Here is a 16,357-nt window from a genome sequence, read left to right as displayed (position 1 = left end):
TGCGGGAGGGGGCTACTTACCTGGTTGCAGGTAAGATGGTGAGCCCTAGCCCTGCTGGCCACTCTTGGTGGTGAAGCTGCCTCCAGTGGTCTCTGCAGTGTAGCTCTCTCCTGTGCTGGCTGCCCATTGTGGCCACACTTAGTATCATGTCCCTTCTCTCTGCGCCCCTTTCCTTTTCATGTTATGCAAAACAGCCCCATTCCCAGCACTTCCCATTTTCTTGGCACAACCAAACCCTGATAAGAGGAAGCTGCATACCAAATTTGGTGGTCCTAGCTCTTGCTATTTAGGAGGAGTTCTTGAACAGATAGACTCACAGGCAGACAAATGCACATTTCTAAAATATATGGATAGATAATTAACTCTACCAGTGATGCCAACTCTGTTCTGGGGGATGGGTTTTGCTAAATTGATTACGCTTTGAATGCTAGCTTCTGTTGTATGCTGAACAAATAGAACTCTGTAAGGTTCACTTACAGAAACTTTCAGGCCAGTGCTGAACCGCTCGTCACCCAAACTCTGTTTCCACAGAAGTTAAAGATAAATCCCTTTCTGACATGAGCGGGAACAGGCCAGAGCTGAGCACTGTTGAACCCTTCCCCCCTCCAATTAAGAGACTAGCATATGTGTAGGTACTACAAAGAGTAGTTAAATAACAAACTTCACTACATAATTTGGATATTGTTCATCTTGCTCTAGAGTGAGTCAAATACTTTATTAATAAACTATCAAACATATTCAAACTGCTACACTCTTAGTTTCTGATATATTTCACCTGTAGCCATTCATTAAATTGCTCGTGAGAAAAAAAAACTGGTGGGGCTATTTATGTATATTTCTTAAAAAAAACAAACAAACAAACAGCAAAACTGTTTTCCTTAGTACAAAAATGCAAAATATTGAGGACATTGGATGATCCTTGGGTAGCAGGATAAATGCTTTCAAAAGAAAAAGTTTATCTATACAATTTCCTTATAACCCAAATAAATACGATAAATGACATAAGCTATTTTATTTCCAAATTACAACCCATATCATGCACTTATGAGCAGGCAGACTTCTGCACCTGTGCTGAGCCTCATTGACTTACCTGGATTCTATGTGTGGGTGTGGCAGTTTATTGGTATATACAAAGTTATGAAAAGTTTGGCTCCCTTTAACAAGTAAAGGTAAACACACCAAGGGGTGTGGCTTTTAATATAATACTGATCTTTATGTTAAGTTGACATTGTAAGGATAAACTGTTGACTTTTAACAAATTGGAGCATACTGGAAGTTAATAAACTGACAAATAATATACCAATCTCTAAGTAGCTTGGACTGTTTCCAATAAAAATATAACAAGGACAGATTCATGGTCTCTTTTGTTTAGATTTTTGTTTTAAAAATCTGGTGGTAAGGTGCTTCTTCATGTGCCTTTTCATGTGTTTATTTACTTTGTATATTTACATGTACTGGTTCAAGTATGACTTCTCCCACTCCTTTAGAGCTAGGAATCTTAGCTTTTCCTTGGTGAGTTTCCTTGCAGACATGGTGGTTGGGGGAGGAAGTGGAAGTTTGTGACTGTCCTACCTACGTACACTGCAAGTGAAAGGTGTGATTGAGCACAGGTAGGCATGCCCATGCTTGCTTTAGTGTACCTAATACAGGTAATCATTGAAGTGTAGATATGGCCACACAGACTAAGAACTTACTAGAGCATGTGCCCAGAGTCCTTGAAGGGTCCATGCCAACACAACTATTCTGCCGTGTTACAATACTAACTAGATTAAAGCTTAAAAAAAGTAGTCCTTTAGCACCTTATAGACTAACTAAAATATATATATATATATATGGTATCATGAGCTTTCGTGGGCAAAACCCACTTCTTGCATGGGTATGCTGAATATCCTTCCTTTGCATCTTCATTTGCAGCATAGCCATACCCTAAATGGCCAACTCCATGCGCATCATTGAATACAAATGTCCACACTGAGGTTCCAGAGTCTAAGCATAGGTCTATGAAAATGTATCTCCTAACTCTTGTCAAAAAGAGGTTCTTTAACTTTTTGGGTAAAAAGTAAGGCTGCCAAATGATTAAAAAATAATTGTGATTAATTGTGCAATTAAAAAATATTAATTTTGCTGTTAAACCGTAATAGAAAATCATTTATTTATAATTTTTCGGACACAAGTCCAAGTACAAAGGGGCATGCAAAGATTTAGCATATCAGTCACATAAATACCTTGCAGTGCTGACTGCAGCTACTCTATGAAAATGCCTGTTCTTGCTCAGGTGTTACTGTAAATAAGAAACCTGCAGCTTTATCTCTCCGTGGATATGTAGGCACAAACATTTTACATTGTTTTCAGGGCAGTAAAATATTATTCTTTTAATCTTTTTCCAGTGCAAGTATTTTTATTAATTGTACACTTTGTATTCTGTTTGTAACTGAAATCAATAAATTGCAAAATGTAGAAACACTTCCAAACATATTTATAATAAATTTAAATTGGTATTCTCTTTTTTAAATACTGTGATCAATACAGCAATTAATCATAGTTAATATCCATTCTCTCCACTCTTCTCCCTCTTCAGGAGGAAAAACTATAGGGGGTGGGGTTCACTTTTTTTTTAGTTGCTCTGTAATTTCTCAGTACTTTCTCAAGTTGGGAAATGAGAGTGCAGAAGGAGAAATGAAACTCTTTAACTGCTACTCTTTAGCTGTTATGTTGGAAAAGATTTGAGAAATGTATAAAGAACAGAGAGAGGAAGGGAGAACTGTGTGTGCTGACAGTGAGAAAGAGGGAGAGGAATCTGGAAATCATTTCCTTTTCATGTGAGATGAAAATTTTGATTTTATTTAGTTATTTGGTAAATTTTGCTTCTATTTTTGGACAAGATCTAGCTACTTTTCAGTTCTTCGCAGCAGATCTAGAATGGTCCCTACCCCTCCTGTGGTGATTTGCAGACACTTGGGGATGCTCTGTAAGAAATTGTAAATTCACGCAGATATGAGGGGACTGTCCCACCCTCCCCTCTTTATTAGGGCAATCGGTAGAGTGCAGTGAAGCATTGTTTGCCTCTTATTGTGCATTTCTTGCATTCAGGTTGCCCTGCATCAGGTCAGTTGAGCTCTGGCGTGCAAGTAGAATGAAGGCACTTCAACTCACTTTAGATTTATGTAACAAACAAGATGGCAAAGCCAGCAGACCTCAGTACGTTTTCTTTTTCTCTGGGTAACTATTTTTTAATGCAGCTAACACAGATTAGCATTCTATTGCTTTATTCTTTTTTTCTCTTTGCTTGAAGTTGGAACTTCTGGAAAGTGTCTGTGTGTGAGATTTTGGATTGTTAGAAGTTATTAAAAATAAAAATATTGTCCTGTTAGATGTCCCTAAAAAATAGTTCCTCCAAACATACTTCTGAGTAAATCTGTGGTAGAAGAATACCTGTACTGGAAATACTCTGTTGATGATAAGGATGTATATTCCTGATTAATCAGTTAACCGGTTAACTGCCTACCAGTTCCTAAAATACTCTCAGTGCAGAGCCTCAATAGAGGTAGTTGCCAGACCCAACACATGCTGGGACTGAGTGCTTGGAGTGCTAACCCTCATTTTTGTTGACTACACGATTAACAAATTTCACGCTTCTTAACTTCCTTTATTTTATATATATATAATGCATAAAGATACTATTATTTATAGGACCTAGGAAGGTTGTGGATTCTCCATCACTGGAGATATTTAAGAGCAGGTTGGATAGACATTTATCATCATTCGGTGATTGGTCCTGCCGTGAGGGCAGGGGACTGGACTTGAGGTCCCTTCCAGTTCTGGGATTCAGTGATTCTAAAACCTCAGTGCTGTATGAGGATCCACTAGAACAGGTTTCTAGTTAGAGTCCCAGATCTGGGAGATTCTGCTATGCCCTTTTCTTCATAAGCATAGTGATTTGTCCGGTAGGGCCTGAATATTTCCAGACTACAACATGAATTTGACTTCAGGATCTAGCTAAAGAAAGAGAGGGTTGGCAAGTGAATGTAAGTTGGAGGATCTATTCAAATGATCTTCTGAAAGAAGGTTCATTCAAATTTAGTACTGGTTTACAGAGGTTCAGCCTGTACTTTCTTGTCCAGCAACTGGACCATGGATATTCCAACACCAAAGAGTCCCAGTAGAGAACTGGTATGTAGAAGTTCTGTGGGCTGTCAGTGAGCTGCCATCAGGCCAGGAGCCTGACTTGCCGCAGCTAGGCTGCTGATGTGACCCAGCTAGACTGCCCAGGGGCTAGGATCCTGGGCACTGCTGTGGGGCTGCTCAGTGGGTCAACCTGGGACGCCCCAGCTAAGCTTCCCAATGGGGCCGGGAGCCTGGCACGCCACAGCAGCATTGCTTGGTGGGGCTGCCTGATGGGACGGGGAGCTTCAGAGTGTCCTAGAGTGTCCCAGTGAGGCTGCCTGGCATGCCCCAACTGAGCTGCCTAGGGTGGCAGGCAAAGCGGGACCGGCAGGGCAACAGAGGCTATGGTGGGTCCAGGGCTGGGAGGTTGGTAGCAGAGATGGGTGGAGGGGCGGGGGTGGGGGGGGGCAGATATAACCTCCTCTGGTCCAGCAAAATCCCTCACCTGGGACTGGTTATATAGGAGTTACTGCCTCCTGATGGTGGCAGACCAGAGAAATCCAACCTGTATGAAGCCTGAAGTAGAGGTGTAAGGGAGTAGTTGAGTCGACTACTTGCATTCTCCCACCTTGCTGCTTCTGTATCAGAGGCAGCAAGTGGGGGGCAGAGCCAGCTTAAAAGGCAGTTCCCCTACCACAATCTCCACAGTGCCTCCTGCCTGCCCTGCCTTCTGCCGCTAAGCAGCCTCAGTCCACAGGGGAACTCAAGTCCCCGCTCCATCTCCCTTCCCCTCCCCCCCAGTGTACAGGGGGTGCTGCTGTCTCATGCCAGTTCCAGTACCAAATCCTGCTGTGGCTCTGCAATTAAAATGCTATAGAAGCCAGGCAGCCTGCCTTTTTATTCCCTTTCTCTATTCTTACTAAGTTCTGTGCTTCTCCAAATCTAATATGATATAACAATTGTCAGTTGTGAATTTTAACAAAACATACAGGAGCCTTCTTTGTAGACTCATAAAAGGAGGTGGGGATAGAGAATAATATCGCTTGTCTTTTATATAAACCCTATAGAATGTCGGAAGGAAGGGAAGCATTCCATGTAGTGTCTTTCAGTTGGATATGTCTGTGTTGGGTTGGATCACAGAAATCCTCTGAGGGTTGTCCCCCAGCGTGCTCATCGAGCCCCTGATGCCTGCCTTTCTGCCTTCTGGGGCTCTCAACCGCTCTATCTTGCTGAGCCAGAAACTTTGGTCTCCCACAGCCAAGGCACAGAGTTGGAGTTACTGCCTCCCAGCAGAGCAACACAGACAATGAACCAGCTTAATACCCAGGAATTCACACTCCAAAGAGGACCAAAATCCCAAATAAATCTGTTTTATCCCATGTAAAAGTTTTACACAGCGTAAGCTCATAAGATCAGTCCCCTTTATTAAAGAAAGAGAGAGATGCACATTGGCTGGCCCCCTCCCCTCTGTAACAATTATTTACAGTGGCTTTAATAATAAATGGAAGTGGTTTTTATTAGTATAAAAAGTAGGGTTTGAGTGATTGAAAACAGAGAGATGGAAGTAAGTCACTAAACTAAAATAAACAAAAGACACCAGCCAGTTCTAATCCACTAAGGAACTTGTTATATAGGAATTATCTCAGGTAATTCTTATCTCAGGTGAACGCTTCAAGTCATAGTTGATCTTTACTCTGGCTTGGGTCTACAGCTTTTTTCAGAATTGTTGCCAGATTTCCTCATGTGTATCCTCTTAGGGTGGGTGAAGCAGTTTCAAAGGACAGATTCAGCAGATTGTAACTTAAAAATGTTTGTTATATGATGCATTTTGCATAAAGCACCTTTTGAGTTATGCCTATTCATAAGCCAGTTTTCATAAAGTGTGGAGGGACCTCATGATAGTGTCTATTAGAGATGTTTAAATGCATTTATTTGTGTAAATATTTAACCTCTGAATTTTTCAGCAGTTACATATTTACATGCAGGGGGAGGGAAGGCGGGAGCCAGTGCTAATGGGGAGCCTGCTTTTGAGCCAGCTTCCCTCCAGCACTGGCTCCTGTTTTGCTCTCTTCTCCTGCTCCCTCTCCCCTCCACTGCCTCTGTATCAGAGGCTGCAGTGTGGGGGGCAGGCGGCTCCGCGGGAGCTGGTATGCATGGGGAGCATCTCCCCTCCCCCTCCACTTCTGATGTAGAAGCAGGTGTGTGTGTAACAGGCAGGGTTACCTGTGTATTCAGATACATGCTCACGTCTAGTATGAATGTTTCTGTTGGCAAATGTAATGTGTTCAGTCTGTAGAGTAGTGCACTCATTTGAATGCTGGTTTTGATTATGGGTAAAATCTTTTGGAAATTCGGGTTTTCTTTTATTTTTGAGGGTAGTTGTATGGATATTCTCTCAACAAAACTCTTGTAAAACTTGTTCATTCTAATCCATTTTATTCCATACATAAATATATTTGTACCTTTTTGCAACATATTTTGTGATTGTAGGGATAGAAGAAACAATAAATATTCAATAAGGGTAAAATTGGTCTAATCCAAAGGTTCTCAGACTGGACATGGGCACCCATGGGAGTGCAGAATGTATTCTGGGGGCATAAGAAATTTCAGAGGGAAAGGAAAACTCATGGCAAACATTTCCCCTAAAACAACAAATAACTGGTAAAGCTGATTCCTCTAGCCATGTCAGATCCTCAGGTGGCACTGTGCATCTCTAAAGTACTCTATGCATTTTGATGGATTTCTGTTAAACTTGCATAGTACGGTAAACTTCTGATAATCTGGCACCTGTAGGACCCAGTGGGTGCTGGATTATCAAATATGCCGGAAGAGGGGGCTATGAAGGGGGTGGGGTGGGGAGGGAATGCCACCCCAGGCCCCTCATAGCCCCTCCTTCCAGTAGTTCGGCTCTGCCCCAGGCATCCCCGATTCAGCCGTTGCTGAAACTGACCAGCAGCGGCTGAATCTGGGATGCCTGCTGGGGTGCTGCCGGGTTGGTGTCCCGGGCTTCCTGGAATCAGCTGCTGGTCTGTTTCAGCAGCGGCTGAATTGGCGACGCCTGGGACAGAGCAGCTGGGGTGCTGCCGTGTTGGTCCCGTAGCGCCGCCCCTCAGCGCTGCAGGACCAACCTGGCAGCACCCCAGTTGCTTTGCCCCATGCATCCCCAAGAGCAGCTGGGGTGCTACCGGGTTGGTCCTGCAGCTCCAAGGGGCAGCTTCCCCGATTCAGCTGCTGGTCAGTTTCAGCAGTGGCTGATTCGGGGAAGCCAGGTACAGAGCAGTTCCAATTGTCCGGCTGCCTGGAGCACTTCCGGGTTCCTGATGGTGCCAGACCATCAGGAGTGCTGGAGCATTGGATGGCGGACCAATGGAGTTTTACTGTATTATACTAAGTCTTTGCCATCTATAGCTTAATCCATTTGGTATGGACCTCAGTCACATTTTTGCTTTTTGCTCTTATTACAATGGATCATTGGTTTATTTGTGTAACGGGGGGGGGGGGGGGGGGAACCCCAACTCAAGTGAAAAACAAAGAACATGAAATAGATTCCAGTGAAGCACTGCTGCTGCTTATGTGGGTATATCTACTTGTGTGGTGGTAAGAGTGGGGATGTGAACTACTATAGACACAAAGAAAGGGGCCACAATCAAATCAAGTTGAGAACCACTAGTCTAATCTGATGCTTTACCTGTTCTGCCACTTGGGATATAGTACTATTCTGTTCAACATGCTGCATGGAACTTAAGAAAGCACATTAGGTGTTTACCCTGGGTCTAAGATACCAGTACATTGCAGGTTAGTAAATGGAATAAGTTTGTGGGTATTTATAATAATTTGCATATTTACGTTGTCTCTTCCATCTGAGAATCTTAATATTTTGGAAACACTAATTAAATGAGTAACCTATGTGTTTGCTATTTAAATTCTCATGATGGGATAGTTAAAATAATCAATTTGTTTTCCTCCATACTAATTGTGTTGTGCATGTATAGCTCCTAAATTACTACAATGTTTGGTCAGTGCCTGTACTAGTAGACTATGGGTTTATGTAATTTATGCATGTGCAAGGTTAGAAGGATACTTTCTGATCCCTTGCGCAAGAAGGAAATTAGTTCTCAAAGTGCAAGGCAATTGGCATTTGGGATTCATTATGTTTGTATAGCACCTTGCTTTCTGAACAATTGCAAAGTATTTTAGACTGCTGCTGACAAGAACTCAACTGGGATAGAATACAGCACCTATTTAACAGCTCCTGGACATCCTACATAACAGTTTTAGGTTAAGAAATAGAAGAATATAACTTCTAAATGAAATTGCAGAAGGAACATGGGCAGGCAAAAGGTAATGGAGTTGGAATTTGGCCTTGAGACTGGGGTTGATATTATTACCTTTTTTTGACACGGAAATTTAAACTTATTGGCTAATCGGGAAGTTGGTCATACGTTTCTCAAGTGCAAAGACCTTGCTCAGAGCATAACTTTATTCAAGTCTTCTTCATGTGTAAATTTAATAATATTTATATACATGTTATAATCATTTTTTATTTTTTTTATTTTTTATTTTATTTTTTTTGCCCAAGTGTCTCGAACACATATGAAAAGCTTTTTTAAAATGCTTCTTTTATTGAGATGGAGGGGCTAGTTTTTGGTGGCTGTGATTTTAATTATACAAATATGCATCTGAGAGTCAAGAATGATATCCACTATTTTATCTTGAATACTTTATTTTCTATCCCTTTGTCATGATATTATGGAGGTGGGCTTCCAGACTCTTTCTGAGTAACTGTACAAATCAAACACATAGAACAATTATTTCTGTGCTACTTGTGTCAGAAGATAGTGTTTCTTGTACAATGTATAGGTATGTTTGACTCAGCACATGTATTGTTTTTTATCTTTAGGCTTTTGTGGAGGCCCAAAATAAACTAACAGTGCCCTTTCTTGAGCAATGTCCTGTTAGAGGGTTATTTAAAGAACGAATGACCGAGCTCTATGACTATCCCAAGTACAGTTGCCACTTCAAGAAAGGAAAAAGGTATGTAAAAATGCTACTGAGTGCTTTTTAAGTTTATAAAGCTAAATTCTAAGCTCTGGAAAATGAAAATAACTATTAACTTGATCTGTTCTTTTCACTTTATCAATTATCAAATATAGTAAATTGGGAAGAATGTTCATATGCAGCCATGTGACCATGTGGCTAAGAGGTTCAACAAGCTTTCAATGTCACACTAGGGTCTTCTTCAGGACCTGTGTGGCTGGAAAGCTTTTCCCTCACCAACAGAAGTTGGCCCAATGAAAGATATTACCGCACCTACCATGTCTCTGTAATATCCTGGGACCAACATGGCTACAACAACGTTGCCTATAATCTTGTGCAACAGTCAGAGTAGCTTCTAATCTCAGGGCTTTACTTTCACTGATGCTCTTAGATTAACACAATAGTATATAATCATTATATTCTGAATTAATGTTAGACTCAAATTCATGGACTTCCAGAAGCGCAAGTTTGTACCAGTAATCAGTGGAGAGATTCCCCTCTTGCCCCTTCTCAACCCTTTCACAAAGTTATAGATTTGACTTGACCTTGGCGTCATACGTTAGTAATAAACTGCCGAGTCACATACAATGAAATAAACATAGTTTTGGAAGGCTAGGTAGGTCCTTATTGGTTTCACAATCAGCTTAAAGAAAACTTAAGTACTGTATCAACCTGAGCTGTTGGATGCACATGAGTAACCAATTAAGATCAGTAGTGCTCCTTTCAAGTCCTTGGGGAAGTTCTGCAGCCTAGGAAGTATGTTGTCACAGAATGTCACAATTAATAATGAGATTGCCCATTACACGGCCAAGTCCAGCTTTACATTTGGATTATTGTCTCACTAGCTATTGAACAAAAAGGGCTACAAAACAAGTATGAAGCTGTCTATTGAGCACTCTTGCTTACAGTGCTTCTTTGTTGCTGCCACAAACTTGTTCCATATGTGCTGCTGGGAAACTTGTTCCATATGTGCTGCCTTCAGTCAGTTTGCAAGATCAAATGGTGGGATAAGATTCCTCTTATCAAAATCCTTAATAGTTGTGGGGCTTCTGGCATTCAGTGTATGCTTGTAAACACTCACTTGGATTGCTCTGGCTATTTTATTTGTATGGCTGACTTGGGAATGCCCAAGGGTCAACTAAAGCGAGGAACCTGTTCTTATAGCAGCCAGTGAAAAAGGGACATAAAGATCTGCTTCAGCATATCAGATTGACAATTGGGAAATGGTGGTCCATGGCAAAGCAAGGTGGTGACAGATTTCATGTTGCTATTAACCGCTTTGAATAAAGGGGCATTAACATATGTGAAAAATGTAAACCCAGTAAAGCAGGGATGAGGAACCTTTTCTGGGTTGGGGGCTGCTGACCCACAGAAAAATCAGGTGGGGGCCGCACACAAGAGAGACACAAACAAACAAATCCTCACCTGAAGTGGCTACTGACTGAGAAGGAGATGCTCCCCACATTCCCCTCCCATACCTAAGCTTAGGGGGCCCCACCCTAGTAGCTTTTGTGTGCTCCAGCCCCATGGTGAGGAGGCAGTGGGGACTGGAGTGCCAATGCGGGTTGTTGAATGCTGGCATAACCCTAAGCCTCAGGAGGACAGATCCAGGCAAGCCAGGGGACAGATCCAGGCAAGCCAGGGGCTACATCCAGCCCCTGGACCTGAGGTTGCCCACCTCTGCAGTAAAGCAAGGTTTCAATACCCTGCAATGGTCATGGACAATCTTCTGTCCCACTTGGCAATATGTTTAAAATTCTTGCATTAGTCTGACCTAGTGTATATATGTTCACCTGTAGTGTTTGCTGAATCCTTCTACCTGAGATTCCATCATCATTAACTTATGAGGATGAGATTAATTACTTGGCTGAATTTATTAATTTGTAAGCACACACTTCTAATACCCATTTCTAAGATGGGCAGCACCACTAGTACAGTATAATTTTGTAACTCTTGGTTCATGCAGCTATCTCAGGACATTTATTGCTGTACTAGACCTTAACAAGGAACTACAGGGAGTTCAAACTTATTTGTCAGCCACCAGACATAGTTCTTAAGATGGAAGGAAAGAAAAGAAGTAATTTGCTCTAGGAAGCATATGAAGGAAAAAGTTCATAGTTTTCATTCTCTAAAATATATTTTTAAAACTTTGGTGTAATATTTGAGTCCAAAGGTTTTTTTAAGGTAAGCAGTCATATGAAGCTTCCCTATTAAGATATCAAGATTGTCAAACTGTTTGGTGTAATGTAGTCTGGAAGTTACTTCATCCTCTATTATATATGTTTTTTTTCTTGTAGAAGGTGGCTTTATTGAACTCAACAGCCCTTTTATTTCAGAAACATTTGGATACTGTGTTGTAAAGATGTCACTACTGTATGGCTTGTTTATCTTTTATGGATTCTTGCCAATCTCTCATACCTCACTGTTTTTTTTATTAGCTGGGCAGGGAGATTAAAAAATAGAATTCCTTTTATTCACTCAGTTTGTGTTTTTTCAGGTATTTTCACTTTTACAATACTGGACTGCAGAATCAACGAGTATTATATGTGCAAGAGTCCTTGGATGCTGATGCCAAAATATTTCTTGATCCAAATAAGCTTTCTGATGATGGCACTGTAGCTTTACGAGGTCAGTGAGGCAGATTTCTTTTTTAGATAAGAGAGATTGAGATTATTTTGAGGCTACAAAACTATAAAAGTTAGTTTTCTTTTTTGTTTATATCAAGGCATAATGTTAATGGACACAGCTATGGTCTCTGATAGAGATTTGGTCTACTAAAAATAAAAAAAGCAAAGATGATCAAGGTGAGTGTGAAGAGGGTTGTTTTTTTAAGGGCTAACAATCGTTGGGAATATGTGCATGTGTGTATGGGGAAAGAATATCTAGTGTCACTTTCTAACCTTGGGTAATCTTTCCTCTTACTCCCAGCACAGCTGGATAGCTTTCTCGATAGTTTATATTCCTTGTGCATGTGTATAATGGACTCCTCTAATTCTCAGGTGGCTTGGCACTTTAGTCTAATTTCTTTCAACTGTCAGTTCAATATATTTGTTTAAGATCAGAAATCATACTTATTGAGCAAGACACAAAGGAAGTTCTTCAGAGTCATGCATAGCCACTCCGGATTAACTGAATTCTGACTTGGACAGACAAAGATTGTGATTTGCCTTTTACAAAGCTCTACCTGTGACAGTCATGTCAGCTTCATGCTATATCCATGCACAACCCAGCAGACTTCCAACAAGTTAGGTTTGTTATTCACTCAAACTTGAGGCAAAATCCTAGTGAAGACCAGGCAGTTTGTAGTTTTCGCATGAATGAGCAAGTTGAGTTAGAGTGTGAGGGAGTTTAGGGCTTACTTTAACCTTCTAATTCATGTGAAATGTACAAGCTGCCTTGTCCTCTTCAGGCTGAAATATTTGGCAATAGTGTCCATAATGTAATTAAATTAAATTTTGAGCCCTCTTACAAGGATGTTAAATTCCACTGCAGTAACATTTAACTTCTAAAAAGGAGCACCACCCAAGAATGAGAGTGCTAGTTAAATGGAAATTAAAAAGAGCAGTCTCAAAGGTAAAATGCCTTCAACCAGCATGGAGACAACTTAAAAAGACTGTAGCACAGCTTCAGACTAAACATATGTCCCAAATTTAAAAAGACAGTAGAGGTAAAAAAAGGGCATGCTTTAAAATATGGAACTTAAATGAGGAAAATAGGAAGGAACACAGATACTGACAAATTTTAAACTCATAGTAAGACAGGACAAGAAAGAATCTGAAAAGCAACTGGCTAAAGATGCCAAAACTACATGTAACTTTAAAAAAGTACATCAGAAACAGGAAGATTGCTAAACAGGAGTGGAGCCACTGGATGGCAGAGGTGCTAAAGAAGCACTCAGAGAAGACAAGGCATTGCAGAGAAGCTAAATTGTGTGTGTGTGTTTGTGTGGGGGAGGGGGAGGTGTTAATCCACAGAGGACAGGACAAGGAAAACAGTTTATCACTTTCCAGTTTGTAATGTTTTACATAATTGAAGACTTTTATGTCTCCCCTCAGACTTCTCCAGAACCACAAACACAATTTTTTCATTATAGGTCATGCTTGCTAGACCTTTAATCACTATTCTTGCTCTCCTTTGGACTTTCCTCTATTGAGGACAGGACAAGAAGTAATGCGTCGGAGCAAGGGAAATGTACGTTAAAGCTTCATAAGTATAAGGGTAGTTGAGCACCAGAACATATAGGGAGTTTCTTAAGAACAGATTAGACAAACGGTTGTCATAGAAGGTTTTGGTAATACTTAATCTTCCCTCAGTGCAGGGGGACTGGACTAGGTGCTCTATCACGGTCCCTTCCAGTCCTGCATGTCTATAATTGTATGTGGGAAGATCAATCCAGTAGATACAGTGTATTTGGATTTTCAGAAAGCCTTTGATAAGGTCCCTGTAAGGAAGCTGAGGGTATGTCTGCACTGTGATTAGACACCTGCAGCTGGCCTTTGCCAGCTGACTCAAGCTCCTGGGACTTGGGCTATGGGGCTGTTTAATTGCAGTGCAGAGTTGCCTGGGCTGGGGCTCTGGAATCCTTCCCCCTCAGAGGGTTCCAGCAGCTGAGTCTGAATATCTACACCTCAATTTTTAAATAGCCCCATAGCACAAGCCGGAGTCAGCTGACATGTGCCAGCTATGGGTGTTTAATCGCAGTATAGGTATTATGCTAAGTAGCCATAGGATGAGAGTGAATATCCCTTTGTGGTTGCAGGATAGGAAAAAAAGGGTAGGAATAAATAATTTTCACAATGGAGAGAATCTGAATTGGGACCTGTATTGTCCAGTTAATTATCTGAAGAGAGTATGAACTGTGAAGTATCATCTGAAACTTCACCACAAATTTATTCAAGGCATTAAATCCAAAGCAGACCACGAAGAGTTAGCCCTGGTCTACGCTAGGGAGTTATTTCAAAATAACAAGCAGAGCATCTACACTACCCAGTCGGGGCTGGTTGTTTTGAAATATGTACTTCTGCTTTCCTCGGGGACTAATGCTTATTTCAAAATAGTTATTTCGAAATAGCATTAGTGTGGACGCTCCACTGCTTAACCCTCCACTGCTTAATCCAGTTATTTCGAAATAACTGCTCCCCAGAGTAATTCAAAGTAATTATTCCCCAGTGCTTCGAGGTAGCATGTCCACATTAACGGAGTCTGCCTCGGACTAATTTTGAGGCTTCCCCATAATGTGGACATGATATTTCGATTGTGTTACTTTGGGAGTTATTAAATTGCTTTTAGTTATTTTGAAATAGTTTCCTAGTGTAGACATACACAGTTTTGTGAGATCCCTATAAAAATAACAGGGCAACAATGTTAGATATAATTCACCATATTGACGAGTGCAAAATAATGCACACGGAGAAAAAATAATCCCAAGTATACATATATAAAGAGTCTAAATTAGCTGTTGTCCAAAAAAGTGATTTTGGAGTTACCATGGATAGTTCTCTGAAAACATCTTCTCAATGCACTGAAGCAGTCAAAAAGGCTAACAGTATGCAAAGAACTATTACTGAAAGGATAAAAACTAAAACAGAACATCATAATACCAATATATAAATCCATGGTGCACCTCTCTCTTGAATACTGTGTCCAGTTCTAGTAACCCCATCTCAAAGACATTATCGTGGAGCTGGAAAAGGTTTAGAGAAAGGTAAGAGAGACACTAATAGATAAGGAACAGATTCTACATGAGGAGGTACTAAAAAGATAGGGCTTTTCAACTTAGAACAGAGATAACCAAGGGAACGGGGAGTACAGGGTAATGATACAGATCTATAAAATCATAAGTGGGGAGAGAAAAGTGAATAACACTTTGCTGTTCCTTCTATTTATTTACCTTTTTATGCAATATTAGTTTATTTAGGGTAACTCTTAGTTTTTAGAGGCAGCAGGTTTAATACAAACAAGAATTCCTTCTTTCACACAAAGCACAACTAACCTGTGGAACTCATTGTCATGACATGTTTTGAGGGCCAAAAGTATAACTCATCTTAAAAAAGAACACAATATGTTCTTCATCAGTGATTGTGATCCAACTAGGGATGTTAAAAATAGTGTAATAGGGTAACTGTTGAAAATCTTTGTGATTACACATTTACACGCACTGTGGGCTCTGCAGTAGATTGTAGACAAGGCCTCATAACTTATAAAGATAGGTAGAGGGGTGATGTCCATGTACTCAGGAGTGGGGGAAGCTTTAAAGAAAATAAAAGCTTAATTTACTTGTAATTATATTGCTAATGGAAACACCGTGTCAAATTCACATCTGGCGTAATCCATTCTTTTCAGTAGAGTTGAGCTTGTTTATACCCATACTGAATTTGTTACTCAGTCCCTGGGGCCAGCATCCATCTAAGGCCCTCCTGAAAGATGTTGCAGAATCTTGTTTTCCTCACATGATTCAGATACAACTACATAAATCTTGGCTCTTTTCCAGCCAATTCTATTAGGTCATAATAATAGACCTCCATCTGGTGGCACAGAATTTTCCAGTATATTTCTCTGTATTTTATATTGCTCTGCAGATTCTTTAACTTGAAATGATTCTGTGTGGAATGGTAATCAGTTTCTTTAATGAGGTTTGTCCTATGTCAGCCCTCCTCTACCCCTTTAACTTCCTATTAATTATTTATAAATCTGTCTGCCTGGTCTCCCCCATATCTACAGGCAATTGAGGAAAAGGTTCCTAGCTCAGATACTTATTAGTAGCGTGTCCTCAGCATTCATCACGTACCAGTCTGTCTTTGAGTTTGTCTTAGCATACCATCCTTTTTACACAATCAGTGAGTTGTGAACTGCTGGAATCTCCAGGGACTCCAGAACAGTGCTATGAATACTATGTGTTTGGAAACAGTTGAATGTACTAAAGATCCCTTCATATTCCCAGAATAAATTGCCAACCAATGCTGATGAGAGCTTCTCAGGGTAAGAGGTGATCCTGCTAATTGAGTTGACGTTTTCTGGTCATTAACTAATACTTAAATAGTCTGGGTGAGGTAATATCTTTTATTGCAGCAAGCTCTTCTGGTGAAAGAGATGAGCTTCTGAACTACATAGAGCCCTGCATAACGCACTAATAAATATAGATTTATTATAGGGTCAGTGGGAATTTTTAGAGCCCCTTTTGGAAAAAAATTTAAGTTGTGTGCCCCTTCCCAATATA

General features: G+C 40.6%; 1 protein-coding gene across 1 annotated transcript in view; it reads left to right on the top strand.

Moving 5' to 3' along the window:
- The window catches only part of PREP (prolyl endopeptidase), a 167,821-nt gene that overhangs the window by 4,868 nt on the left and 146,596 nt on the right, over positions 1-16,357 (top strand). Inside the window, exons 3-4 of the mRNA XM_006118459.4 lie at positions 9,005-9,138; positions 11,639-11,769. Of these exons, the coding sequence (XP_006118521.1) occupies positions 9,005-9,138; positions 11,639-11,769 (265 nt within the window). The remainder of the gene's footprint in view (positions 1-9,004; positions 9,139-11,638; positions 11,770-16,357) is intronic.

The sequence above is a fragment of the Pelodiscus sinensis genome, chromosome 3 (genome assembly GCF_049634645.1).
Source record: "Pelodiscus sinensis isolate JC-2024 chromosome 3, ASM4963464v1, whole genome shotgun sequence".
Classification (NCBI taxonomy): Eukaryota; Metazoa; Chordata; order Testudines; family Trionychidae; genus Pelodiscus; species Pelodiscus sinensis.
The sequence above is the reverse complement of the archived record's forward strand: the minus strand, read 5'-3'. Positions and strand labels throughout refer to the sequence as shown.